Source organism: Amblyomma americanum, chromosome 11, assembly GCF_052857255.1.
Source record: "Amblyomma americanum isolate KBUSLIRL-KWMA chromosome 11, ASM5285725v1, whole genome shotgun sequence".
NCBI lineage: Eukaryota > Metazoa > Arthropoda > Arachnida > Ixodida > Ixodidae > Amblyomma > Amblyomma americanum.
In genome coordinates this window covers 109,567,363-109,594,610 of record NC_135507.1, presented here as the reverse complement: position 1 = coordinate 109,594,610, position 27,248 = coordinate 109,567,363, and the positions used below count along the sequence as shown (strand labels likewise).

Below are 27,248 nucleotides of genomic sequence, written 5' to 3'. Positions count from 1 at the left end.
ACACCTCAGCCACTTTCTCATTACTGAGAAGAAGGCTGAGGTTTTTATTTTGTGGGGGCCTCGGGATCCTTGCCCAGCCAAGGATAGCCGCTGAGGCTACCTGACCTTTCTTGAGGCTTTTACCACTAGCCATTGCCCAGTTTCTTCTCCTTTATTTTACTAGGCACTACAATCTTTTAGGCCGTCTATACACCATCAATGATATTTCACATTCTACAGGAAGCTTATTCTATGCCTTGAGCTTGGCGCAAGATGGCCTTAGCTGCCTATGTGGCACACAACACAGTTACTGTGCATGTAAAAAACAAAAGTTTGTAGGTCTGTTTTAGCGAATAGAGTGGTTAGAGAACTAGGGTGGTAACGCGGTGTTTGTCTAGCAGGTAACGGCGTTAATTATAATGGGGCATCCAGACCGTGTTTGTATCTAACCCGCCGCGGCGGCTCAGTGGTTAATAAGGCGCTAGTCTACTGAGCCGGAGTACCCGGGCTCGGGGCTCGAACCTGACCGCGGCGGCCGCGTTTCGATGGAGGCGAAACGCTAATGTGCCCATGTGCTGTGCGAAAGATCCCCAGGTGTTCAAAATTATTCCGGAGCCCTAGGGCACCTTCCTTTCTTCTCTGTCCCTCCTTTATCCCTTCCCTTGTGGCACTGTTCAGGTGTTCACCAAGATGTGAGATAGATACTGTGCTATTTCCTTTCCCCTAGAGCCGAATTTTCAATTCTTTTATCTCGAACTCCCCGGTGGAAGGGCTGTGCGATGTCAACTGTGCTGTGCGATGTCAACGTTAAAAATCCCTGGGTGGTTGAAATTATTCCAGAGCCCTCCACTACGGCACTTCTTCCTTCATTCTTTCATTCCCTCCTTTATCCCTTCCCTTATGGCGCCAATGATATATGAGACAGATACTGCCCCATTTCCTTACCCCAAAAAAACAATTATTATTATTATTATTTTATCTAATAAGAGAGAGAAAATCTATCCTGAACCTTTTTCTTCGTAGCTCAAGTTATTCAATCTTGTTAATTTCCATTTAAGTGGTGGGGGAGTTGTTAAAGATAAGCCAAACAGTCGCATTATGATACATCGTTCTGGCGCACGAAAAACACGGACGAAGGAAGAACAGACACACAAACGCCGGACATCAACTGAAGTTTATTCACAAAAACCAGTCCTATATGTACACGTGTGACCACCAGGTAACTGATATCAAAAGCACAAAATCGGGAAAACCAAAAGGCAATCAACCAGAGCCACAGGTTCCATATCGCACACGTGCCTTCATGCAAATCGCCCACAATTTCTGTGCCTAGCTGACACGATCAACACCGTTAGCCTTCAGATAATCTAGTTCCTTTCTTCTAAGCACAATAGAGGGAGTACTGACGCAGTGATCTTTATCATTGGCAATACAGAGGGCTTCAAAAATTTCCCAGCTTTTCTGAGTCCTGAACTTTCTTAACACACTTGTTTCTTCCAAAAACGCCTTGCATGCTGGCTTATACGAACAACGACGAATGTGGTCCGCTAAATGACCTCCGCCACTAATCGAAGTTACTGTCCTGCGATGCTCTAGCAAGCGTTCGTTGATACAGCGCCCGGTTTGTCCAATGTAGCGTTTGCCACAGGCGAGAGGGATGTTATACACCACGCCAACCTTGCAGTCGACGAGGGCTTTGGTGTGCCTAATTTTGCAGGCAGACCTCTTTTTGGGTTCGTTTACTAGGCGGCACATGCGTCCCAGCTTCTCCGGAGCTGAAAACACTACACGGACGCCGCACTTGTCCCCGACCTTCTTGAGGCGGTGCGAGACCTTGTGCCAGTAAGGCACAACGACAGGTCGCTGTTGCGGGCGTGTGTTATCCACCTGCCTGTGCCGTCCACCAGATTTTACTTCGCTAATCTGGCTTTCGACCACTGAGGCCACGATTTCTCTCTGGAAACCTGCCTTCTCCAGACGCCTTAGTTGGGCATGGACACTCTCCCGGACTCGATGCTCACACGACTTGGCTAGAGCAGAGCGGATGCAGTTTTTTGCAATAGCTCTCTTCACGAGCTTAGAATGAGCCGATTTGTAGTTAATAATTTGTTTTCTCGACCGTGGCTTGTACTGCCAGCACACGCGCGTTTCCTCAAAAATAAAGCACGCATCTAGATACTGGATGTGCCCTTCCTGCGGCAGTTCGTGCGTGAACTTCATGCCAAAGGCGTTGCAAACAAAAATGTCAATAATGTCGTCCACGACAATACCCCTATCCCGAGCCTCAGTCGCGTTCATTACAAGGTAGTCGTCTACGTATCTAAAAACTTTCAGCACGCTGGCGTTGTAAAGGGACGCCTGAATGCGCTTGTCAAGGGTGGATAAAAATATATCGTTTAAAAGCTGTGCTAGGCAAGAGCCTATGCACACTCCTTCTTTTTGGATGAGGCAACGATCATTGAAGGTGACAATGGTGGATGAAAGATAAAATCTTAAAAGCTCTAGAAAATTGTCGGTAGATAACCCTGTCATATTCTGAAAAGCCACAGGCCCGGCGTCTTCAATGAAAGTTCTGACCGCGCAAAACAGCTCAGGATGAGGTATTGAGTAGAATAAATCTTCAACATCAATTGAAAAGGCAAATCTTTTTGGGCATGAAGCTTCTACGCCAGAAAAATATGCAATGACTGTGGCAAACGCTACATTGGACAAACCGGGCGCTGTATCAACGAACGCTTGCTAGAGCATCGCAGGACAGTAACTTCGATTAGTGGCGGAGGTCATTTAGCGGACCACATTCGTCGTTGTTCGTATAAGCCAGCATGCAAGGCGTTTTTGGAAGAAACAAGTGTGTTAAGAAAGTTCAGGACTCAGAAAAGCTGGGAAATTTTTGAAGCCCTCTGTATTGCCAATGATAAAGATCACTGCGTCAGTACTCCCTCTATTGTGCTTAGAAGAAAGGAACTAGATTATCTGAAGGCTAACGGTGTTGATCGTGTCAGCTAGGCACAGAAATTGTGGGCGATTTGCATGAAGGCACGTGTGCGATATGGAACCTGTGGCTCTGGTTGATTGCCTTTTGGTTTTCCCGATTTTGTGCTTTTGATATCAGTTACCTGGTGGTCACACGTGTACATATAGGACTGGTTTTTGTGAATAAACTTCAGTTGATGTCCGGCGTTTGTGTGTCTGTTCTTCCTTCGTCCGTGTTTTTCGTGCGCCAGAACGATGTATCATAATGCGACTGTGAACCAACTAGCCCAACTGTCTACGCTAAGCCAAACAGCCCTTCTCTGTATTCTTTCCAGGTTTTTTTAGATATATTATATGGGTCCCACACTATGCATGCATATTAGAGTTTAGGTCGTATTTATTTGTTTACAAAGTACTGCGGACCCCAAGTCCAAGCAGTCCAAGCAAGTCCAAGTTACAACACGACAATGCTGGAAGTGTAAAGTTTGGCCAAGTGGGACTGCAGAAGGAATTTGGGACGCACAGTCATGAGGTGGCAAAGCGAGGCAAAACATGAGCTTTCATGAATGTCTGAAATGTTGAGTGAATGCTACATCTGCGCCCAGTCAGTATCAGCACTGCTGCTGAGATGACTGGCAGCCCGGAATGCGGCTACTGCTTCGGTAAACCCTCTGTAGAATGAAGGCCAATGTCGTGCCTTTAAAATGGCGTCAGTGTGACTGGGGTATTAACAGATAGTCGTTCTTGCGATGTGTGGGTTCCAGAATCGAGCCAAAGCCAGAAACAGCTGTCATAATGCCTGTAGCAAGAAAAGCAAGGATGCTTCAGTCTTGTTCGGGAGAACAAAGTGATTAGAAATGCTGTCGTGAGACCTTGTTGCAACCGAATAGTACCTTGCAGTGTGTTTGCTTGAAAGCCTCTGGATGCCAATCTTAAACTAACAAACCCCAGCAGACTTCAGCGAACCTTGCGGTTCTCTGAACTTAAAGGAAGCCCCAAACTGTTGGGGACTCCTGTAGTTGTATGTCTGCTGTCAGGTCTTGATGTCCATCTGGGTGACGTGTAAGGGACCTTTTGAAGCTGTTCGCAGGATACTTAATAATGGCGGTGGTATTCAGCTGAGCACAGGTTTCTGGCTTTTATTCCAGCCACAGTGCAAACAGTGCCCCTGTAACGGCACATTATCTAACGCTGCAGTGTGGCTATTGGTGGCCATTATTTCCTGTTGCTTGTTGGCAACCATATCTCGGTGCTGTACAGTCAGAAACTTTGCTTTTGTCGGAGGTTTTTGTTGTTCTGGTGTTAAGCAGTGGTGCTTAAAACATTCACTTTTTTCTGCTGTTGATGCAGTGACTTACTCTTGCACAAACATCTGTTACAGCGGGTGGCGTAGGAAAGAGTGCCTTGACAATCCAGCTCATACAGAACCAGTGAGTGTTCCCCTTTCTTGCTCTAGAAGGGCAGTTTGTCAGGAACCTGGACATTCTGACCATTGGGTAGTAGCAGTGGTTAATGGACTGGCCCTTTCATAACTTGTGTTGGCTGTCAGGCCTTGCATTTTCCTGGCACATAAAATGTGCTAATCTCTTGCATGCATCGCTCAGCTGTCTCCCATGCTGGCTAACTTGGTACTGTCTTCTCATTTTATAAGAATAACATTTTTGGAATGTACGGCCACTATTCGCCAACTCTAGCAATTTTCTTCTTTCTGGAAATCAGTATTTCGACCATGATATTAAATTCAGATCATCCTGTGGGGCGAATTTGTGCAGGAGCAGATGATTTAACGGTGCAAAAATTGTCCACACCTTGCTGTCTTATTATGTCGATATGTTGGCACCTAGGACACAGATATTTGTTTGCTAAGGGACGCTGAAGGCACAGTTGTTGCAATCATCAAAGTGCATTTGTTCAATCGCACTTCAGAAATATACAATTTTGCAAAGTTTATCGACGCATGGCAGTTAAAGGCGCCCTGAAATATTCGATGGGCATAATCTAGTGCAACAGATCTGTAGAGATGGTTTCTGTGGGTATTCGAGTCAAATTTGAAAGCTCTGCGTAAGGCTTGCTCAGACTGCCCACTGATGTCATCGGTGAGGTTTCAAGCTATTGCAAGCAGAGGTTTAAAAAAACTATTTCTAAATTATAGGGCCCACAAGAATTTGACTCGAATGCCCGCAAAGGCCGCCTATGCAGATCTGTTGCACTAGAATATGCCCATTGAAATCATAACGGGGTCCCTTTAATGCTGCTGTTACAAGTGCTGGAAAATTATTAAGGGTAAAGTGGAAAAATGCCTGATTATTGCACTGTTTACTGATTAGACGATTCAACCATGCATTAAAAATTAGCAATTGAGAAATTTATTTCTTTATTTATTTTATTAATTTTATTGAGCAATTTTTTTCACCAAGCTACTAAACAGTGGCATAAATTTAATTTATCTTAGGAATTAATTTATGGAAAAATTTCACTCTATAAATCAGCACAAAAACTGAGCAGGGTGATCTAGTTTTGTCCAGATTTGACTAAAAATAAGGAAAGTAGGTTTGAGACCAGTGTCTCCCTTAAGTATGTGCAGTAAGCTTCAAGTTTTCTTGCGAGAGTACTTGGCATTACATACAATGCGCACCAGTGGCTAGCACATGCATCGAAGAGGAGTGTGCCATTCTGGTCTGCACGTGCAGCTTCAGAAACGGGAAGTGGGCACTTTCTGAGAGCAGCTTGTGCTGATGATCGTTGTTCTCTTTTCAGCTTTGTGGACGAGTACGACCCAACAATAGGTGAGTGGCCCCTTACTTGCAGCACTGAATGATTTTATTTCCAAATACTGTTGAGGGTACATTCAATCAATATAACACAGTTCCATTTCTTTTTTTCAAAACTTTCTAGTGAACTAGTTTTATCAAATACGTCTTGACCAAGCGTATTTCATTCTATGATAGTTTTAACAGAAACAAATTTGCAATGTCAACTCTTCCTATGTAAGGCACAACTGCACAGGGATGGCTAGTACAAGATGTCTTCCTGGTGGCTACAAATACAAGATAGAATAAAAATTGAAATTATGGTGGAACGGATAAAAATACTTGAGCCTAGCAATTTTTCTGCGCATAGCCGATGTTGGTAACTCTGCTCTTGAGAGAAGTTCTGTTACAGACTGCGTTCATAGACATAAGGAAAATATAAATCTCACTGCCACTCTCTGAACACGTACGTTTGTTTACACGAGATATTTCAGATTTGGGAACCAAATACTTGTCTATTTCAGAGTGGGCCTTACAATTGATTTATATGCTTTTAACTTCACATCCTGTGGTGCATCTTTTAATTTTTGCCTTGGGAAACTGAGTTTTCGTTGAGCCGCACCTCAATTATTTTGCACATGATCACTCCAGCTGAAGTTGAGAATTAAAACATCTAACTGCAGAGCAAAAGCTAGTTATTAATACCATGTTTGAATGTGCCTAGCTTTTCATGAGGACACAGCTAGGAACAACATTTCTTGTGTTTGTGCTGTTTCTTAGAGAAAAGCGCGGCACATTTAGGCGTGGTTGCTGTTCTGTTGGCTTGGGTGCCCTTCGTTCATGCGTGTTTGTTGAGCATCTGTAGGAGGCTACGCCTGGGCTAATGCCTGCGCCACCTTCTGTAGAGGGCTTGAGCAAGGCACTGCCTGGCAAACGGCTCTAGGCGCAGTGCCTGCGTACAAGCAGAGGTGGTACACAAGGCACTCAACCAGCTCAGTGAAAATGCAAATGAGGTGGAAAATATTACACCGGAAGTGTTGTACTCGTCATGTACATCTGGTTACATGTGATCACTATGCAGTTGACACCTGCTGGCATGGGGTTTGGCGGGCCACCTGCTTGCACAGAATGACTGTAATAAACATTGTGTCATGTATCTACAGCCATGCAAACATATACACCGCTTTAATTACGCAGCAGTATCATGAATTTTGCGTAGTCGCAGCATCTGCCTCGCATATAAGTGGGCAGGGTTCGGATCCCTGTTCCATGCAATGCAAGTGTTCATTGGGTTTTGAAGGGGCTCTGAAACACCTTTTGAAGAGAGCACATCAACTCTCTCAATCCCCGCATTGTGTTGTCATGAACAGAATTCGTTTTTGCGCACAAAAAGACGACACAATAAAGACGAGGAAGACAGGCCGGAGAACAACTTTCAACTGCTTTTTTTCAGAAAAGGAACGTGACATTTACGCTCAAAAATGAAGGAATAATCATAGACGTCACGTGCAGGCCAAAAACCAGAAAAACCATGAAGCAAGGCCACAGGTGACTCACCTCTTGTCTAATTTATCTAGAAAGGCAAAACCTTTGGCACACTCACACATGAACTGCTGATATGGTAGGATTCAGCCAGTTCCCGTGCAAGCATGTCAGTGCTCCTGCACGAGATGCTAGCGCCTCGGAGCCCTGCATCTCACGTTGGTTCACTTGCTTTCTGTTTTTCGTCATTTTCTTTTCCTTATTCATTAATGTGTGCCGGCAGGAGTGAATCGGTACCGTTCCACAAGGACAAATTGTGTTCCCTTAGGCCCACTGTACACCTTCCCACACTTACACTACCCCTTTTTCACACTTCACAAACTGGTTCACATGCTGGATTTTGCAGTCTGAGTTGTTGCTACTATCCTGTGATACTAGACGACTCAGTGATGAGTTTCCTTGGGGCTGAAAAAAACGATGGGTACCTGGAACTTGTTAGCCACGCGCTTGAGGTTATGTGCCACTTTACGCTGATAGGGGATGACTACAGGTTTCACTTTCTTGTATGGAACTGCGACCATTGACTTGTTCCTTTCCCTTTCTGTTTAATATTCTTTAGCAGAGCTTCGGCAACTGAACTCACCAATATCAAGGGATAGCCTTCCTGTCTTAGCTTCGTGATCTGATCGTGAAAGCTTTCTTGCGCCATGTGACAACAGGGCTTTCTTAGGCATGACTCGGGGCACGTCAAAGCGATAGCACGTTTCACCGTTTTTGATTGCTTGGAATCAGCTGGCAATAATTCCTTCTGTGCACATTGTTGGTGTTTCCGGCAAAGGCCTTCATCCATAGGGTTGATTTTCGAGTCTAAAAATTGCAAACAGCTGTCATTGGCGAGTTCAAAAGTAAAATCCAATCCTTTGGCAAGTCGTCTAAAAATAACTAAGAATGACCTCCATGATTTGCGGATAGGTCAAAGGTGAGTGTTTCTTTGAAACAATGAAAAAAACCGTCTATATATCTTAATATCTTTAGCATGCTACCGTGTTCAAGTGCCTCGGATAATGATCTGTCTACCCCAGTGCGAAAAATGTTGCAAAGCACAGAGGCCACGCATGACCCGATACAGATTCCATTCTTCTGTACATATTCACTCCCTTTAAAGGGGACAGCGGTGGAACAGAGATAAAACTCTAGGAGTACTAAGAAGTTGTCAACTGACCTACCGGCACTGTTTTGAAAAGACGCCGCTCCGTTCATTTCTATGCATAACATAATAGCCGCCAACAACTCTCTTTATGGAGTAGAAATGAACAAGTCAACAATATCTACAGAAAACATGTGTCCTGCTGAGTTTGTTTCCTGCAAAAATTCAATAATTTCAAAACTATTCTTAATGGCAAACGGGTCGTCTACTACCAGTCTGTTAAGTTCCTTCAGCAGGAACCGGCTTACTAGGTTCTGCTAGGCACCCCTTTCACTGACTATGCACCTAAACTGACTATGCACTTTAGGTGCATCTAGGCTTAGGTGCAGTTTAGGTGCACCGAAACGGAACACTTTAGGCATAATTTCTTACTACTGAGGGAAAGCTGGCGGCGCTGCACCTGAGCCGCCATGGGCGCTCAAAGAATCATTATGGCGATGAGCTACTTGGTGTGGGACAGTCGGTTTTTTACTGCAACACAGAGTGGCGTTGCTGATATGCCCCATTCCGTATCCAAGGTGTGCCCTGCGCACAGACGACTTCGGCGTAAACGTAGTGCGCAACAGCCATAGTAGCGAAAACTCATCAGCACATGACGCCAATAAAAGGTTTTTGTTTTCTGAAAAACCATGAAAAAACCTCTTAAAATGTTGAAGCGACATTTTTTTTTGAATACGTCTTTTTAAAAGTGCACCTGTTAAGCACAAAATATAGGCTTTTGTGGTCTGTAATACTTGGCCAATAGGAGAGGAAGCCATCGCTTATTTTGGGCAAGCTTTATATTTACATGCTTTTCTGCTCGTTTGTTGCAATTTATAGACAGGGTATTAAACGCTAGGGCATTCTTGATTATTGAGCAACATTTGTTTTTTAATTATTTTTTGGCTGAAAATTGTGGTTCTGCAGTCGGTAGCTCTGCGCCCCATGATGCTTGGAGCGCCCATGGTGGCTGAGGTGGTCTCAAGGAAGCTCCATGCAAACTTTCATAGGCGGGGCGCCAGCTTTCCCTCTAGTTAATAGTTTCCCTCTGACTTTGGGTGCATAGTCAGTGAAAGGGGTGCCTGGCAGAACCTAGTAAGCCAGTTCCTGCTGAAGGAACTTAACAGACTAGTAGTAGACGACCCGTTTGCCGTTAAGAATACTCTTGAAATTATTGAATTTTTGCATGAAACAAACTCAGCAGTGTGGTATTCAGCAGTTCTGTTTATCTAACCTAGATGGTGCTAGGCACGTGCCTTATCATGTCAGCTGACACACAAATTTGTATATGTACCCATCACGAACTGGGAATAAACAGAGTTGATGAAGTACGTGGCGGGTGCTTGGCTTCGTGTTTCTTCGGCTGCTCCGGCGTAGTCGGGCAGGGCATGGCGGAAGATTCTACAGTTGGCGACGAGTTGTGAAATGACCAAACGCTGAAGCAATGAGCCTGCACCAACCGCCTGAGTTCCTTCTGACACCTGGGAAGTCTGCCATTCCTTGGACGCAGTGGCACCGCCTTTTCAAGAATTTTGCTGGCATCGGGGAGCGACGCCCACTCACCTGCGTGCCGTAAAGCTTTGCTGCTGCACTGTTTGAGTGTGGAAGGCCAACGCTTGTACTACGTGTTGCCGGAGGAGAAACCGTCAACGCCGCCTGCAAGGGAAAAGGAAGGAAGTGGTACGAGCAACGAGTACGATGCAGCGGTGTCTACGTTGGATGCTTACTTCGTTTCTAAAACGAACGTTGTCGTGGAGTGACATTACAGCGCACCCAACTGCCTGAGGAGACTGCAGCAGCTTTTGTCACGGCGTTGCGTGAGCTGCCAGTGTGTTGTGACTTCGGTAAGCAGGCTGACGATTTTATTTGTGACCAACTTGTAGCGAAAACGTGCAACCCTGTTCTTTGGGAATGCCTACTTCTAGAAGGTACTTTGCTCACTCTTGAACGTGCACTGGCTATTGCGAACGGTATCGAAGAAGACACGAAATACTCACTCGAGCTGCAGTCATTGGCTGTGAGCGTTCAAAAGGTGGAAAAACATCGGATGCCATGCCGCACAGAATCGCGGTTACCGCCTCCGCAGCAGCAGAAGTCCTGTTTTTGTTGCGGGTTTTCACGCACCTTGCAGATTTCAAGACATGCAAGGCGCGGGGTAAAACATGTAGCAAATGCGGCAAACGAGGACATTTTCAGCGTGTCTGTAGGAGCGACATGCCAAATGAGCAAGCCTTCGCTGTCTGAGAAGTCGACACCTCCAGTACGTCCCGCGATCTCATCGTGTTGCTTCTCTACCGGCAGACCAAAGGAGGGATATACACAGAAGTCCTCTTACAAGATGTACCTATATGTTTCCTCGTCTCCATTCTGTCGACCGCCACGTATTCAAGGTTGAAATGCTTTCCTATGCAGCCAACATTAGCGTCACTTTACGATTTCTCTCACGGCAGAATAACCATCGAGGGGTGTTTCACGGCGCTAGTAGTCTTCCAGGATCGGCGCATCGAGATACTTTTCTACGTTGTCAAGGACGGTACTGACATCCTCAGCATCGACGCTATCGGAGCACTGCGGCTGCACATCAATGGTACATCACTGCAATGCGCCCATATTACGCAAGCGCCAGAAGGCCTTGACCCTGATTTGTTTTGCCAGTTTTCGCACTTGTAAGATAGGAAGTTAGGGCTGGCAACAAACTTTGTTCATAAGGTCAAGATAAGAGAAGGAATCGGCCTGTTGCTAATAATTTGTGGCATTTGCCATTTTTAGTGCAAGACCAGGTATACGAAGAGCTGCAGTGCCTCGAGCATGAAGATGTCATAGAAAAGATTGTTGCTTCTGAATTGGTGTCGCCAATCGTAGTAGTTGCGAAGAAAAACGGCAAGATAAGAATGTGTTGATCTGCGCGAACCGAACAAAGCAATTGTCGTTGACAAATTTCCGCTGCTGCACACGGAAGAACTATTGCACGAACTTCATGGCGCAAGGTATTTTTCAAAGATTGATTTAGCAGCTGCATATCACCAAGTCTTGCTGAGCCCTGAAAGCAGATAATTGACAGCCTTCATAACCGATACTGGACTGTACAGATTCAAACGAGTCTGTTTCGGCCTTGCGTCAGCACTGTCTGCTTTTCAGAAAATGATGGTCACTATTTCGCAGAACTGTAAAAACATTTTGTGCTACATCGATGATGTCAGTGTACAGAAGCACACGTGAGGAGCACTTAAGAAATTTGAAACAAGTTTTGCACTTGATTTCAAAGGCTGGATTGAAGCTGAATGACAAATGCATTTTCATTGTACAAGAAATCAACTTCCTTCGTCACAGGATCAGTCACAAGGGGATGCGCCCTTTGCAAAGCAATAGCGAAGCCATCAAGGCTGTGCCAGCACCAATATATGACGGTACTCTGCGCTCATTCTTGGGTATGGTAGGCTACTACGCCAAGTTTGTACCTGACTATGCGGTGGTTGTCGAGCCCCTTCACGAGTTGCTACGTTATTTTGGTTTTTTCAGCAGCGCAGGGGCCAAAGGACGTGACAAGTGCACAGACACGGCGCTGATCAGCGCCGTGTCTGTACACTTGTCACGTCCTTTGTCCCCTGCGCTGCTAAAAAAACCATGTCACACCAACTTGCCCAAGCTTCTACAGTTGCTACGTTAGAATGCCACATTCACTTGGAACCCCGCACGACAAGCTTATTTCGAGCAGCTGAAATATTCGGTGGCCACAAGATGTTTACACCTTTTTGATCCTGCGGGTGACATTATTGTCACTACGGATGCCTCATCCATTGGCTTAGGAGCAGTGTTGCAACAGACAAGGAATGATGCACTAGTGACAATTGCTTTTGCTTCTCGCAGGCCTTCCCCCACAGGAACAGAAGTACTCCGTTGGGGAACTGGAAGCCCTTGCTTGCTTGTGGGCATGCGAATATTGGAGAGTGTACCTTTGGGGTCATCCATTCATATTACGCACTGACCATCAGGCTCTGGTCACACCCCTTAGTGCAAAGGGAGTAGGCCGCCGACCTTTCTGGATTGCAAGGTGGCACGCCAGGCTGCTGGCTTACAACTTTATGATTGAATTCTAGAAGGGTGACAAGAATACTGTTGCTGATGCTCTTTCAAGGATGCCCCCTCAGAGATCGTGTGGAAGAAGTGACCATTTGTGTTGTCTCAACATGCATTACTCATGCAGAGCTTGTCGTTCAAACAATGCAGAACCCGCTGCTGCAGCAGGTTATAAAGTGGGTGACTTCAGGATGGCCTGCAGTGATGTTGCCTGCCGAGGCAGTTCCGTTCTACCGGGTGCAGACTGAGCTCTCACTCATTGGAGACCTCCTACTTCGTGGAGACAAATTTGTAGTACCTTCGTTCCTTGTAGCACGGCTGCTTGACGCAGCCCACGAGTCCCATCCGGGAATAACAAGGACAAAGCAGTGACTACGTGAGCAATACTGGTGGCCTGCTATGTGCAAGCAAGTAGAGCAATTGATTGCATCTTGCGGGGTATGCCAATCGGTTGACAAGTCTGCAAAACCCATGACACCACCTCTGCAGCCAGTTACATTCCCATCTGCACCATGGCAGAAGCTAGGGATCGATATTGTGGGCCCTTTTTCCAATGTGCCTGCAGATTGCCGTTTAGCCATTACAGCCATCGACTACTACAGCAAGTGGCCTGAGTTTTGTTTTTCAGCGAAAGTGACTACTGCAACAGTCATCTCCTTTCTGTGAAGTATCTTCAGCAGGGAAGGTTATCTAGACGAGATTGTGAGTGATCATGGTGCTCAGTTTACAGCCTTGGAGTTTGACAGTTTTCTCAAGGAACGTGGCAGTGCCCTTATGTACTCGGCAGTCTACCACCTGCAAGCTAACGGGCAGGTAGAGAGGTTTAATCGGGTACTCATCCCATCTTTTCTTTTGGTCGGTGCCTTCTTCTTTCGTCACATACTCAAAGAGTATGTTCAAGTCTGCACACAAGAATGTCAACCTTTGAAGGAAGCTATCACCGAATACCTTGGAGTCTACCGTTTCACACCACGTGCCACCACAGGAGTGAAGCCTTCATTCAGTCTTTCTTCACGGCCGTCATCCCAGAACAAAACTGGATCTTGTTGGAGCACCGGGTAAACAGTTTTCCAAGATCCGCAGGCAGCGATGAAGTCCATCCGCAGCAGACTAGCGCAAAGGCAACAAGCGAGTAAGATGTACACTGACCATCGACGAGCTGCGAAGCATTCTCCATTAACAACTGGTCAACCGGTGCGAGTCAAGTTGCCAGGCCATGTGCCTAAGGGCGCTTTGGGCTACTCAAGTCCGTTCACCATTGTTGACCAATGTAGTCAAGACACCCACAAACTTAATGATGGCCACACATGGAATCGGGATCGACTGGTACCTTGCCCTCGACCAGTTACGCTACCTGAAGTTGCGACAAGTTGTTCGCCTGAAGCAGTAACACCACTTGGCGAACCACAGCAGGAAAACCATGACCCACCTCAGCAGCCATCTGTTCGGACTCCAGTTGGAAGGGACGTTCCAGAACTGAGGCGTTCGATAAGTCAAAGAGGACCACCACTGTGGTTTAAAGACTAGCGAAGACATTGAGTGTTTATTGTGTTTTCCAGTTGTTACTGAGACTGGGGAGCGCTATATTCAAGACAAAGGGAGAACATCACATAGGAACACCACGGGGCACGAGCGCGAACTTTCAACTGAGTTCATTTTCGACATGGTGCATATTTATATGCATCTAATCATGCGTTAAAACCAGCCGAGATAGCTAAGCAATCATTAACCATGCGAGATACAAACTATCCTCGCAAGTCATGAATTGTACAAGTGGCCAGCTAAAAACAATTTTTTTTGTTAAAACCACAGATGGGTCGCTAACGAACCCGCCACCATCCTTTACTGAAGCCATGCAAAATGCTTCCCACAATTCCCTTGTGGTCTTGTCCTTCCATTTAAGAAGAAACGTCGTTCTATCCAGTTGCAACGTTTTTGCAAACGTTTTTGCGACTCGTACCTTCCGACGTTTGCTCAGCGTTCCGTAAATGACAACTGGCTCTTGTTTAAACGCTGCTTGCAGGAATTAATGCACCTTCATATTCCACTACATTCATTTCGTGTGAACTTGTTTAAACTATGGTTTAACCGAATGTGTGCATGCACTGGAAAACAAGAAAAAGCGACTTTTCAAAGCTGCTAAACGACTTGGCACACCAGCTTCATGGCAGAAACACAAAACCGGCAGTAAAGAATATTGCAGTGCCATCCGCAAAGCCAAGTTTAAATACTAATCTCATGACCTTCAATCGCTTATGACGTACAACCCCAAAAAATTCTGGAAAGAAATATCGCCTATTGATACTGCGCCTCTGATTTCCTTGTTTGATGACTCTGGTGCTGCAATTAGTCAAGAAAATTGCCCGCATATTTTGAACTTCTTTGCTGCAGTGTTCACGCAGGAAGACTATTCCACTATTCCATCATTATCTGATATAGATTACCAATACATGAGCCCCATAGAAATTAGTGTCACCGGCATTGAAAATCTTATTAACAACCTCAAGATATCGACTTCCGCCGGTGTCGATGATGTCAGTTCGAAAATCGTCAAAAACTCTGTTGAGCATTCAAGCAATATTCTCTTTCATATCTTTCGTCAGTCTCTAACCACCGGAGATATTCCAGAAGACTGGAAAATTGGAAAAATCTTCCCTATCTTCAAATCTGGTGATAAATCAAGTCCCTGTAATTATCGCCCAATATCATTGAAATCCGTCCCATGCAAGATTTTGGAACACATCATCGTATCGGGCATTGTGAAGCATCTAGATATCAATAATTTCTTTTTTACTAACCAGCACGGGTTCAGGAAAGGCTTCATAATTCATCCGCCTTGCCGCAGGCTATCACCCACTGGAATGGTCTTCTGCAACACACCGTCAACATTCGTGATCCTGTTCATTCTAGAGCTGAAGTGACGAGTATTTTTTCTAGTTACTAACGCGTCATTAACTATTGCGCAAAGAAGTTTTTGCGTTTCAGTGCTCAGCACCAGCAGTCAATAAGCTACTCGTTTGTAGCTTGCCGAAGTAACCACCATATTTTTTAGTAACTAACGCATCAATAACTATTGTATAAAGATATTCTTGCGTTGTAGGAACGTTGTAGTGATGATCTTGCGTTGTTGCCGAAGTAACTGCCATATTCTGTAGTCATTAACTATTGTATAAAGACGTTCTTGCGTTGTAGTGATTGGTACTAACAATCAACCAGCGTTGTATGACCATGTTACGCATACTCCTTACCTTGCCCCTATATTTGTAATCCCTTCACACAATGCTCCGAAGTTTGGAGCCTGTGAAGTGACTTGAATAAATAAACAAGAGGTTCACACTTGTGCATGGCGCAGTGTGCTGCTGGGTTGCCAGGGGCACTGACCAGAGAGTTGTGGTAATTGTGCTCCCATAACCGCTCATTTAAGCACCTTCCTGTGTGGCCGACGTAGACCCTGCTGCAAGACAGTGGTATTTTATACACGACGCCTTCAACACATGCCACAAACGTGTTTTTGTGTCTCACGCCACAACACCATGCGTCGTGCTCTTCTTCTTGGCCGGAATTGACTTTAGTTATTAAGTTACTCTTTTTGAAGGGTCAGTAATGTGGTATTCAGAAGTTCTGTTTATCTAACCTAGATGGTGCTAGGCACGTGCCTTATCATGTCAGCTGACACACACATTTGTATATATACCCATCACGAACTGGGAATAAACAGAGTCGATCAAAGTACGTGGTGGTTGCTTGACTTTCTCCGGCTGCTCGGGCATAGTCTGGCAGGGCATGGCAGAAGATATTAATTTGTTCTCTTCTATTCCACAGAGCGAGTTGTTGGCGACTGTGCATAGAAATGAACAAAGTGGTGTCTTTTCAAAACAGTACTGGTATGCCTTGTTGATAACTTCTTAATACTCCTAAAGTTTTATCTCTGTTCCACCGCTCTCCCTTTCAAAGGGAGTGAATATGTACAGAATAACAAAATCTGTATCTGGTCATGCGTGGCCCCTGTCCTTTGCAACATTTTTCTCACTGGGGTAGACAGATCATTATCCGAGGCACTTGACCACAGTAACATGCTAAAGATATTTAGATATATAGACAGTTTTTTCATTGTTTCGAAGAAACTTACCTTTGACCTATCCGCAATTCGTGGAGGACATTCTTACTAAATTTATACGGCTTGCCAAAGGATTGGATTTTACTCTTGAACTCGCCAATGACAGCTGTTTGCAATTTTTAGGCTTGAAAATAACCCTTAGGGATGAAGGCTTTTGCTGGAAATACCAACAATGTGCACAGAAGGAATTATTGCCAGTTGATTCCAAGCAATCAAAAGCGGTGAAACGTGCTATCGCTTTGACGTGCCCAGAGTCATCCCTAAGAAAGTCCTGTTGTCACATGGTGCAAGAAAGCTTTCATGATCAGATCACGAAGCTAAGACAGGCAGGCTGTCCCTTGATATTGGTGAGTTCAGTTGCCGAAGCTCTGCTAAAGAATATTAAACAGAAAGGGAAAGGAACAAGTCAATGTTCGCAGTTCCATACAAGAAAGTGAAACCTGTAGTCATCCCCTATCAGCGTAAAGTGGCACATAACCTCAAGCGCGTGGCTAACAAGTTCCAGGTACCCGTGGTTTTTTTCAGCCCCAAGGAAACTCATCACTGTGTCGTCTATTATTACAGGATAGTAGCAACAACTCGGACTGCAAAATCCAGCATGTGAACCAGTTTGTGAAGTGTGAAAAAGGGGCAGTGTACAAAATTTCGTTGAAGTGTGGGAAGGTGTACAGTGGGCCTAAGGGAACACAATTTGTCCTTGTGGAACGGTACCGGTTCACTCCTGTCGGCACACATTAATGAATGAGGAAAAGAAAACGACGAAAAACAGAAAGCAAGAAAACCAATGTGCGATGCAGGGCTCCAAGGCACCAGAATCTTGTGCAGGAGCACCGACATGCTTGCACGGGAACTGGCTGAAGCCTACCATATTATGGAAGCCTACCATATTAGTAGTTCATGTGTGAGTGTGCCGTCTGTGACATTGTGTGACGATGGTTTTGCCTTTCTAGATAAATTAGACAAGATGTGAGTCACCTGTGGCCTTGCTTTATGATTTTTCTGGTTTTTGGCCTGCACGTGGCATCTATGGTTATTCCTTCCTTTTTTGGGTATAAATGTCATGTTCCTTTTCTGAAAAAAAGCAGTTGAAAGTTCTCCGGGCTGTCTTCCTCGTCTTTATTGTGTCGTCTTTTTGTGTGCAAAAATGTATTCTGGGATAGGACCAACTAGTCCCAAAACGCATTTTACTGGTTGTCGTGAACACCTGAGCCAAATAATACACATCTACACGCAGCAGAGAACCCACAATCGCACGCAAAAGTTGGCGAGCCCTTCCTGGCGACTTCTTCATGCTTGCACCTTCCTCTGCCGCTCGCACCTGCGTATACAAGTTGAGAGATGGCTATTGGTTAGATTCTTTCAGACGTCAGGCAGCTACCATGGCCACGGCTAATAAGCCGCCTAGCTCCGGTGGGTCAGGCAGCTCCGCCTCCCGAGATGGGGCCGGCCGAGGAGCGCCGACCTTGCAGTGTGCAAAAAGTGACGAGAAGAGGGAAAGGAGCGAAGGAATTGAAATTCAGATTTTGACTACAGATAACTCAGCTTCTACAGATCACATTAGAAAGATTTTTGCTGGACATTATTTGTTTAGCAGGGTGCTTGAAGATTCCAGGCATACTGCAACTTTTAGTCCCTTTCAGAGCCTCTTTTTAAAAAAAAAAAGCGTGTCTATAGAATTGCATAACCAGGCCTGTCGGGTGGCATCACCGGTGTTGATACGATGCTGCACAATAGTCGTACGTGCTAAAGGGTGGTCATTGAAATCAAACATGTCCTGAAAGGATGCCAGTAAATGGGTAAGCGCCTGTGCTTGGTCTGCGGAGAGATCGGAAGCGATCATATTGGCATAGTGGTCGGGTCTCGAAATAGCTGTGAAATGACCGTCCGAAGAGGGCGATACACAGTTTATGACTGTGGAGATCACGTACTCGTCGGTCGGGGACAGCGAGGCGAGGCACATGCCTTGAGGAAGCGTCTGGACGTGCGTACTGAAGTTGAGAACAGGTAGACATGCGCTGTTTGCCGGTACTGTGACAGCTATGTGTGCAAGGGCAGCATTCTTTGTGACGGGCAAATAAAGGTCGGGAGTGATGACATACTGGCCGTTGGGAAGAGGTTGAACAGATTTAAACAAAACATAAGTAGCGCCTGCAGGTGGTAAGCGTGAACTCGGCAGTACAGAGACTGTGCACAACTGGGGCAGGTGGTTCTAAGAGGAACGGTAGGTCCAACTCAACAACACTTGTAGCACAGTCAATAAGAGCTGCATGCTCACTAAGGAAATCAAGGCCGAGTATGATTTCATGAGGGCAGTGGTTGAGAACGGTAAAGAGCACAGTGGTTTGGCGATCAGAAATCGTCGCACGAGAAGCACACAGGCCGAGGACTGGGGACGTTATGCCATCGGCAACTCGAACAACGGCTGTAGGAGCAGGCGTCAGTACTTTGCAGAGGCAGCGACGTAGGTCGGAACTCATCACAGAAATGTGGGCGCCTGTGTCAACCAGAGCAGAGACGGCAACTCCATCGACTTGTATAGTCGGTAAATTCTGGGGGGCACGAAGAACTAAACGAGGATTTTGGGGCCGGGTCGTCACTGCAGCATCACCTCTAGACGCTGCAGAAGCTAGTTTTCCGCCTGTGATCGTCCCTAGGGGCTAGGAGAGGAAGCGCGTGGTCGTTGCGCCGAACGGGACTGGCGGCGCTGTGGGGATGGTTAGCGGCTGAAGCGGGGCGGCGAGACGTCGGTGGGGATTGATGGGTCCAAGGATCGCGAGAAAGAGCTTGAGTGGACAGTGCCAGGGCGAGAAGGGGGAGTCGAGGAACGGGTCCGCTGGGAGGAGTACCATCGACTATGGCAATGACGGTGATGTGGCCTACACGGGAACAATTGAAACATATGGGCCTGTCGTCAGGCGTACGCCACTCGGAGGGATTGCGTGGTCGAGGAGTGGCGTAATCAGGCCGGACAGGATAAAGAGGAGGGACTTCGAGTACTTGGGGGGGATGAATTGCGGCGACTGAGTTGAAACCCAAGTTAGTAATTTCTTGTCGCACGACGGCTTGAATAAGAGGAAGGGTCAATGGCTGGTCGGCCACAGGAGTTGCTAAGGGAGCCAGACCAATTGCCTCAAGCTCACGGCGCATAATACGGGTCACGTTCTCAGGTGAGGTCGGCTGGTTCCGAGTACAAAGATCTTGGCAGGAGGAAGACGCAGCCGTGTTGGGCAGGCGTGCGATATGCTGGGTGATCCGTTGGCTTTTGGCGTCCTCGAAGCGGCGGCATTCTTTTATGATGTTGGCGATCTTGTCGCAGTTTGTGTAGATGAGCAGATTGAGGGCGTCGTCTGCGATGCCCTTGAGCACATGCCCAACTTTGTCAGCCTCACTCATCTTTGTATCCACTGTGTAGCACAGAGACAACACATCTTGAATATAAGAGACATAGGACTCCGTGGATGCCTGGGCGCGACTGGCAAGATCTTTTTTAGGGGCAAGCGGCCAGCCGAGTGGTTTTCCGAAAAGGTCGATAAGCTTCTGCTTGCAGTCAGCCCAACTGGTCAGTGTCTCTTCGTTGGTATCATACCAATTGAACGCCGTGCCCTTGAGGTAAAAACTATGTTTGCAAGCATGAAAGTTTGGTCCCAGCGGTTGTTAGCGCTGTACCGTTCATACCTGCGAAGCCAAGTATCGACATCGGCATCATCGTCCCCAGAGAAGGGTCCAGGATCACGAGGGTGAGTGAGGACGACGGAGGACACTGATGCTGCCGAATCTTGGGGGGATGCTTCCGTCATTGTCGGCCGTGGTAGGTATCGTCCACTACGTAGTTCCGTCTTGCCGCACCGCCACCAAGGATGTTAGGGGGAAATACTATTTACATTTATTTACAAGTGTTGGGGGTTAGAATAGAGAGTTCCTAGCAGGGAACACGAACAGGGAGCTGCATTAACCTCCTCTTCTTCCTCCTCCTCTCATTTCTTTGCACCTTTAGGAATTTTTTTAATATTTAGCCATTTTCTTCGTTCTCTTTCTTGGTGTAAAAATTTTTTGTGCTATTGTTCAACCTTCAACTTGATGCTTTGGTACTGATGCATTCTTGGTTGTTCTTTGAAGAAAGTTTGTTGCTGTGTGTGGGAGGGCTGGTTGGTCTGAAGCTATCACCTGGCTTTATGCTTTTTCAGAGCTTCACCCTGTTACGATTTCAGTTTGCTTGTGGTCATGACTTCTCTTTTGCTTGAGCCACCGGGTTTTTGTCTTTTTTGTTGTTATTGTTTGTTCCCTGCAGTCCTTTTGCTTTGGTCTCGTTGCCTGATTTGCCCCTCGGCTTCACCTCTTCTGGAAATGAAACCTCTCAGTTCAATGCTCGGTCCTGTCGTCCTCTCTGCTCTTGTGTTCCATTCGTTCTTGCGCTCTGTCCTGCAAACATTTAGGCATTGGCTGTGCAAGAGTGGGAGTTTTTTAGACAAGAATATGGCATTTTTAGGGCCTCGAAAAAGCTGGCAGAATCTGTTGCATGATCAACAAATACTCTAGTATTGTTGTGCATGGTAGAGCAAATGGGTGTTGGATGAAGCATGAAACTTAGTACGTTTCATGTGGAAAATTTAACTAAATTCCACTCTCGTGTGGCGAGGCTTACATTTTCTAAAATGCTATCTTCAAATTTAGCCAAGCACTGTAATGAATGCCGCTGGTGTAAGCCTTTGCTTACTTTGGGCGCTCCTTTTGTCACTGTGCATGTACATATTCTGCGTTTTGCGATTCAACCCTCAGTTGCTGTTTTTTCACATGGGTGCCCTACGTATGGTGTCTGTGCAGAGGACTCGTACCGGAAGCAGGTGGTCATCGATGGGGAAACGTGCCTCTTGGACATCCTTGACACTGCAGGCCAAGAGGAGTACAGGTCAGCAGCGGCCTCCTTTGTGGGGTTACAACTCTGTCCCCTCTCCCATTGTCCACCGACCTGTCTAGAGCACTGAAACGCTGCACCAGCAAGTACACTTGGCTTTTGGTTTATGTGGGTTAAACATCCCAAAGCGACTCGGGCTATGAGGGATGCTGTAGTGAAGGGCTCCAGAAGACTTGCGTCATTTACAAGTGGCCTATGGCTTGACCTTATCACGCATGCACATTGCCATAGATCGTATTTCACTCCGGATGCATTTACAAGCTATATCGAGCCCGCCAGACAGCGGTAACTGTCATAAATGCACTACACCTTTTGAGCTCTGTTGGGCAGCTCAAGCTTTCTTTATGCTGTCTAGCAGAATTGTGATGTGCAAGGAACTATGGCTGTGAAGTGCAGAGAGGCCGGAAAAGTAGAGGAGGAGGTGGCTTCCGGTGCCTCGCCAGCTTCCTGAAAGCGCTTGTGTGTGTGTTCCCTTCTTTCTTCGTCCTTGTTGCTTAGCGCTGCTTTAATATTATGGAGAATCCTACCTCAACACTTGGCGGGAAAAAGTAATGGGTGTGTTCTGTGTTTACCTTCAGCCAAACTCCTCAGCTTGAATCCTGACCTCCATTTTTTTCATCATCTGGTTAGTGTGGGCACTGCTTACATAATTCTGTGCTGCCACTCTTGCACCATTCTGTTTTAAACGAGATTTTGTGCCGTCTAGATAAAAATGACCAAAACTGTGCCAAAGTGAATATCTTTGGTAATAATAATGCCACGCCTTCCAAGCAGGGCTGTACTTCTTCTCACGAGTTGTTTGCAGCATTGTGAAAGGCAGAGCTTTCATGTAATTGGGGCCAAGGAAGACAACAAATCGTCCTTTGAATGTTTGAGCAGTATTGCGACTTTTTTTCAAAAAATTATTGCAGTAATTGAATAGGTACAATTGCTGCATGACGGGAAGAAATGTGCGTGCACGAGAAGGCACATGCGCTCCATTGTCTGGTTTTTGCGTTTACTTCCTTCCTTTATTGAAAAGGTAGTTCAGAGTGGTGTTGTGGAAGTGCAGCAAGCGTTTCATTCTCTGGTTAAATTAGCTGAGAAAGTCCACCGGTAAACAGAGAATCTGCCGAGTTAGCAGTCGCCAGTGCTGAGCAGCTGGACACTTGTTTTTTCCTTACAAGGGTTGGTGGCACTAGTCGTCGTTTGAGGGCCGCAGTGGAACATGTTTTGCCATGCTTGCCATTCTGTTTGGCTCAGGCTGCCACAGCCTTCACAGTGCTGCAAAAGACTTGAGAGATGGAGTACAGAGGGGGGATGCACCAAGCACGACTTGGTGCTGCAGAAACGGGCTCAGGAAAAGAATTCAAAGAAGTCTATTGAACCATTAAAGATATTCACATTTAGTGGCCTGTCTTTAAATTACAATGTTCTTAGGCACCCTGTCGATGCTGAGTAAGTCATGGAAATGATGCCAAAAAAAGAAACTACACAACTCCTCCAACATTCTGGTTTCTGTTTTCCCGAATCTGTTGGATGAGCTCGATGAAGCAGTCACGGGTCTTGACGATTTGTGGAACCAGTTGTCCGCACTTCCTGGTGCTATCTGTGATGGGGCAGCCGTAGGCGACTTTCTCTATGGATGACGACGTTGAGACCACAGGAGAGCTTGCGGACGAAGACGTCTCTGCCGACGTCGTGGATAAACAGGACACCATTGATGCAAATTGTGACAGGGACTTGAGAGAACCTGTGCCCATGTGCTTCGACATGCTCCTTGCGCTCAGCATGGTTTGTAGCTATTGTGCATCTATAGAGGGCTGTGGTCTGAGCTCTTTGCAGTCCATTGATAACATTGAAAAATATGTTCTCCGAGGCAATGAAGATGAAGAAACAAAAAATTTGCAAATATTTCACTTATTAACCTGCACACAGTACCTATCATAGAAATACATAGAAATACAAGCACCATCTCGGTGTGCTTGAGTGCTGTTAAATTTACTGCAACCCTTATATTGAATTCCACGTTAGGTCAAACTCGTAGCCTTTTTTTTTTTTTTTGAGAGTTCGATATATGCGGTTTGATTGCACACCATGGTTGATACTTCAGTAGTCAAGCTGTGGTTTCATATTTTCATATGGCTTCTGACACTTGGACAATGTGGTTATGAACAGCATTCGCAAAGTAAAAATGTTTGTAAAGGATTGTAATATTGGTGGTGTCACTAAGTGGTGACTGCAGTCCGGAGAGCAGGAAGGCTGCGAAAATGGTGTCTAAACAAAACTCTTTATTTGGGCTGACTTGCGCCCACAATGGACTGAATCACTCGGCGGCGGAGGAGCAACAAGCGTGTTCAGCGGCCGCCGCTGTCGGCTGTGCTCAATTTAAAGCTGAGAGCGAACTTTTGACAAACAGTGATAAAGCGGCGTGCCGGCAGGTTTGAAGAATGAACAAACACTGCAAAGATTCGCGGCATTACTCACCTCTCAAAGAAGCATTGACCCGATGCATTAAAACAAATAAGGCGACTAGCAGCAGATAAAACGAATTGTGAGAAAATAAACACAGTGTGGAAAAACAGCGTCCTTTAACGCGCATAATACGGCCTTAGACGGACGACATGGACAACTTCTGCTTGTGCGCGGCGTCGCTGGGATGCAGTCATTGCGTCAGGGATGACTTCATAATCCAGTTTACCTAGCCGATGAAGAACCTTATACGGACCGAAATAGCGGCGCAAAAGCTTTTCACTCAATCCATGGTGGTGAATGGATGTCCAAACCCAGACTTGGTCTCCTGTCTTGTATTCTGCGTTGCGTCTTAGTAGGTTGTAGCGTCTGTCGTTGCTCCGCTGCTGGTCTTTGATCTTTAATCGGGCAAGTCTTCGGACTGCTTCTGCGCGTTGAAGGTAGGCGACGACGTCGACATTCACTTCTTTGGTAACGTTGGGCAGCATGGCATCTAGCGTGTTCTTGGCCTCCCTGCCATGGACGAGCCTAAAAGGCGTCATCTGGGTGGTCTCCTGCAGTGCGGTGTTGTAGGTGAAGACGACGTAAGGCAGGATGACATCCCAGGTTTTGTGTTCGGCATCGACATACATGGCGAGCATATCGGCGATGGTTTTGTTCAGGCGCTCGGTCAGTTCATTGGTCCGCGGATGGTATGCAGTTGTCCTCCGGTGGCTGGTTTGGCTGTAACGCAGGATGGCTTGCATTAGTTCCGCCGTGAATGCTGTTTCTCTGTCCGTGATGAGCACATCGGGGCCATTGTGTCGCATAAGAATGCACTCCACTAAAAATTTGCTGACTTCTCCGCTCGGTAGGGCTTTTGCCTCGGCGTAGCGTGTCAGGGAGTCGGTCACTATGACGATCCACTTATTTCCAGACGTTGACTTTGGGAAAGGGCCAAACAAGTCCATGCCGATCTGCTGAAAGGGCCTTGAGATGCGGTTCAAGGGGGTTCAGAAACCTGCTGGTCGGGTTGGAGGAGTCTTTCGTCGCTGACAATCTCTGCAGGTTTTCACATAATGTGCGACATCGGCAGAGATTCGGGGCCAGTAATACTTGTCTTGAATTTGGCGGAGGGTGCGAGAAAACCCGAGATGTCCAGCCGTCGGCTCGTCGTGTGAAGCCTGAAGAACTTCTTTGCACAGACTTGCCAGTACAACAAGAAGGTATGCTGTTTTGCTTGATTCTTCACGAGGACATCATTCCGTGCACAGAAGGAAGACAGTCCTTGCTTGAACGAGGCGGGGGGTGAAGAAACCTTGCCTTCCAAGTACTCGATGAGGCATTTTAGGTCGGGGTCCTAGCGTTGCTGTGGAAAAGACCTGGGGCTGATGGGTCCCAGGAAGGCGTCCTCATCGTCGTCCGATGAGGACCACCAAGACTTAGCCTAGATGATGGCAATGCACTCCTCAGTTGTTGAATAGTTAGCCTCGGCCTTGGAAAGGGAATGGCTTGCGTATGCGATGACTTTTTCCAGCCCGTTGCTTTTTTGAACGAGGGACAAGGCCCACGTTGCTTGCGTCGGTATAAACTTTAGTACCGGCGTTTTCATCAAAATGCGCGAGGGTTGGTGGGGACTGTAAACGACGCTGAAGTTTTTTGAAGGCTTCTGCTTGTGGCGCTTCCCATTTAAATGGCACTGCCTTCATCAGTTGGGTTAGGGGCTCGGCGATGCTTGAACAGTTTTTCACAAATCGTTGGTAATATGCGCACAGTCTGAGGAATCTTTGAACTGCTTTCCTATCGGCCGGCAGTGGAGACTGTGCAATAGCAGCTGTTTCCTGTGGGTCCGGGCGTACTCCCTCTTTGCTAACGATGTGGCCTAGAAACAGTAGCTCTTCATAGGCAAAGTGGCACTTCCCTGCTTTCAAGGTTAGGCCAGATGACTTGATGGAGTCTAATACTGTTCGAAGTCTTTTTAGGTGCTCTTTAAAGTTCGAGGCGAAAACAGCGACGTCATCTAAATATACCAGACAAATTTGCCACTTCAGGCCTGCCAGCACTGTATTCATTACTCGCTGAAACGTCGCTGGTGCGGAACACAGACCAAATGGCATCACCTTGAACTCGAAGAGGCCATCTAGAGTGATGAATGCGGTCTTCTCGCGATCTCTTTCGTCGACCCTAATTTGCCAGTAACCGCTCTTGAGGTCCATTGATGAGAAATACTTGGTGTTGCAGAGCTGGTCCAGTGTGTTGTCGAAGCGGGGGAGGGGTGTAGACGTTTGTTTTTATGTTGTTCAAGCGGCAGTAATCAACGCAGAATCGAATTGAGCTGTCTTTCTCACTGGAACAACCGGTGCCACCCAAGGGCTGTTTGAAGGCTGGATGACGTCGTCGCGAAGCATTTCTTCCACTTGGTCTCAGATGGCTTGTCGCTCTCGCGGCGACGCATGGTAGGGGCTTTGATGGAGAGGTCGGTCGTGCTGGTCGGTTATAATGCGATGCTTGGCAATTGGCTTTTGCCGGACCTTCGGTGATGATGAAAAACACTCACTGTAGCTCCGAAGCAGATTGCGGATCTGGTTTTGTCTGTTCCGGGGCAGGGCTGAGTTGATGTAGAAAGTGTTCGAGTTCTCTTGGTCAGGCGAATGTTCTGCGAATGGGTTGGAGAGGGCGAAGGAGTCTCATACGTCTGATATTTCATCGAAGAAAGTAATCGTTCCTCTGTTAATGTGCCGGTATTCTTCGCTGAAGTTAGTCAGCAGTACTTCGGCCTGGCCATTGCAGAAATGTGCGATGCCTCTTCCGATGCTGATTCCTCGGTCTAGAAGCAACTGCATGTTCCCCTCAATGATGGCTTCAGCATTAATGGCCTTCGTGGCGCCTACGGTCAGGACGACGCTTAAACAGGTGGGACTCTCACTTCTTCCTCCAAGACACTCCGGGGAAGTTGGCAAAAGCTTGATCAGCTTGGATCGCAGGTCGATGATTGCCTGATTCTCATTAAGGAAATCCATGCCCGAGATCACTTCGCGGGAACATTGCCATAGCACAACGAAGGTCGCAGGATAGTTGCATCCCTTGACGGTCACTCACGCGGTGCATTGCTCCGATGGTGTAATGATGTGGCCTCCGGCGGTGCGAATTTGTGGGCCATGCCAGGTGGACATAACTTTCCTTAATTGTGCGGCAAATGTTCAATTCATCGAGTAATTTGCTCCCGTGTCGACTAGAGCAGTAACTTTCCGGCCGTCGATAGTCACTTCTAAGTCGGATGCCCTGGCTCTTGCATTGCATGTCGCCCTCGGCGTCGGGTCCCGGCTTCGTCGCATATGTGAA

At 46.7% G+C, this 27,248-nt stretch overlaps 1 protein-coding gene across 2 annotated transcripts in view; it reads left to right on the top strand.

Annotated features, from left to right (window-relative positions):
- Ras85D (GTPase ras-like protein 1) overlaps positions 1-27,248 on the top strand; it is a 109,478-nt gene that overhangs the window by 30,521 nt on the left and 51,709 nt on the right. For both annotated transcript variants that reach the window (XM_077643484.1, XM_077643485.1), the window contains 3 exons: positions 4,334-4,382; positions 5,710-5,738; positions 21,386-21,470. In XM_077643484.1, coding sequence (XP_077499610.1) covers positions 4,334-4,382; positions 5,710-5,738; positions 21,386-21,470 — 163 coding nt within the window. The remainder of the gene's footprint in view (positions 1-4,333; positions 4,383-5,709; positions 5,739-21,385; positions 21,471-27,248) is intronic.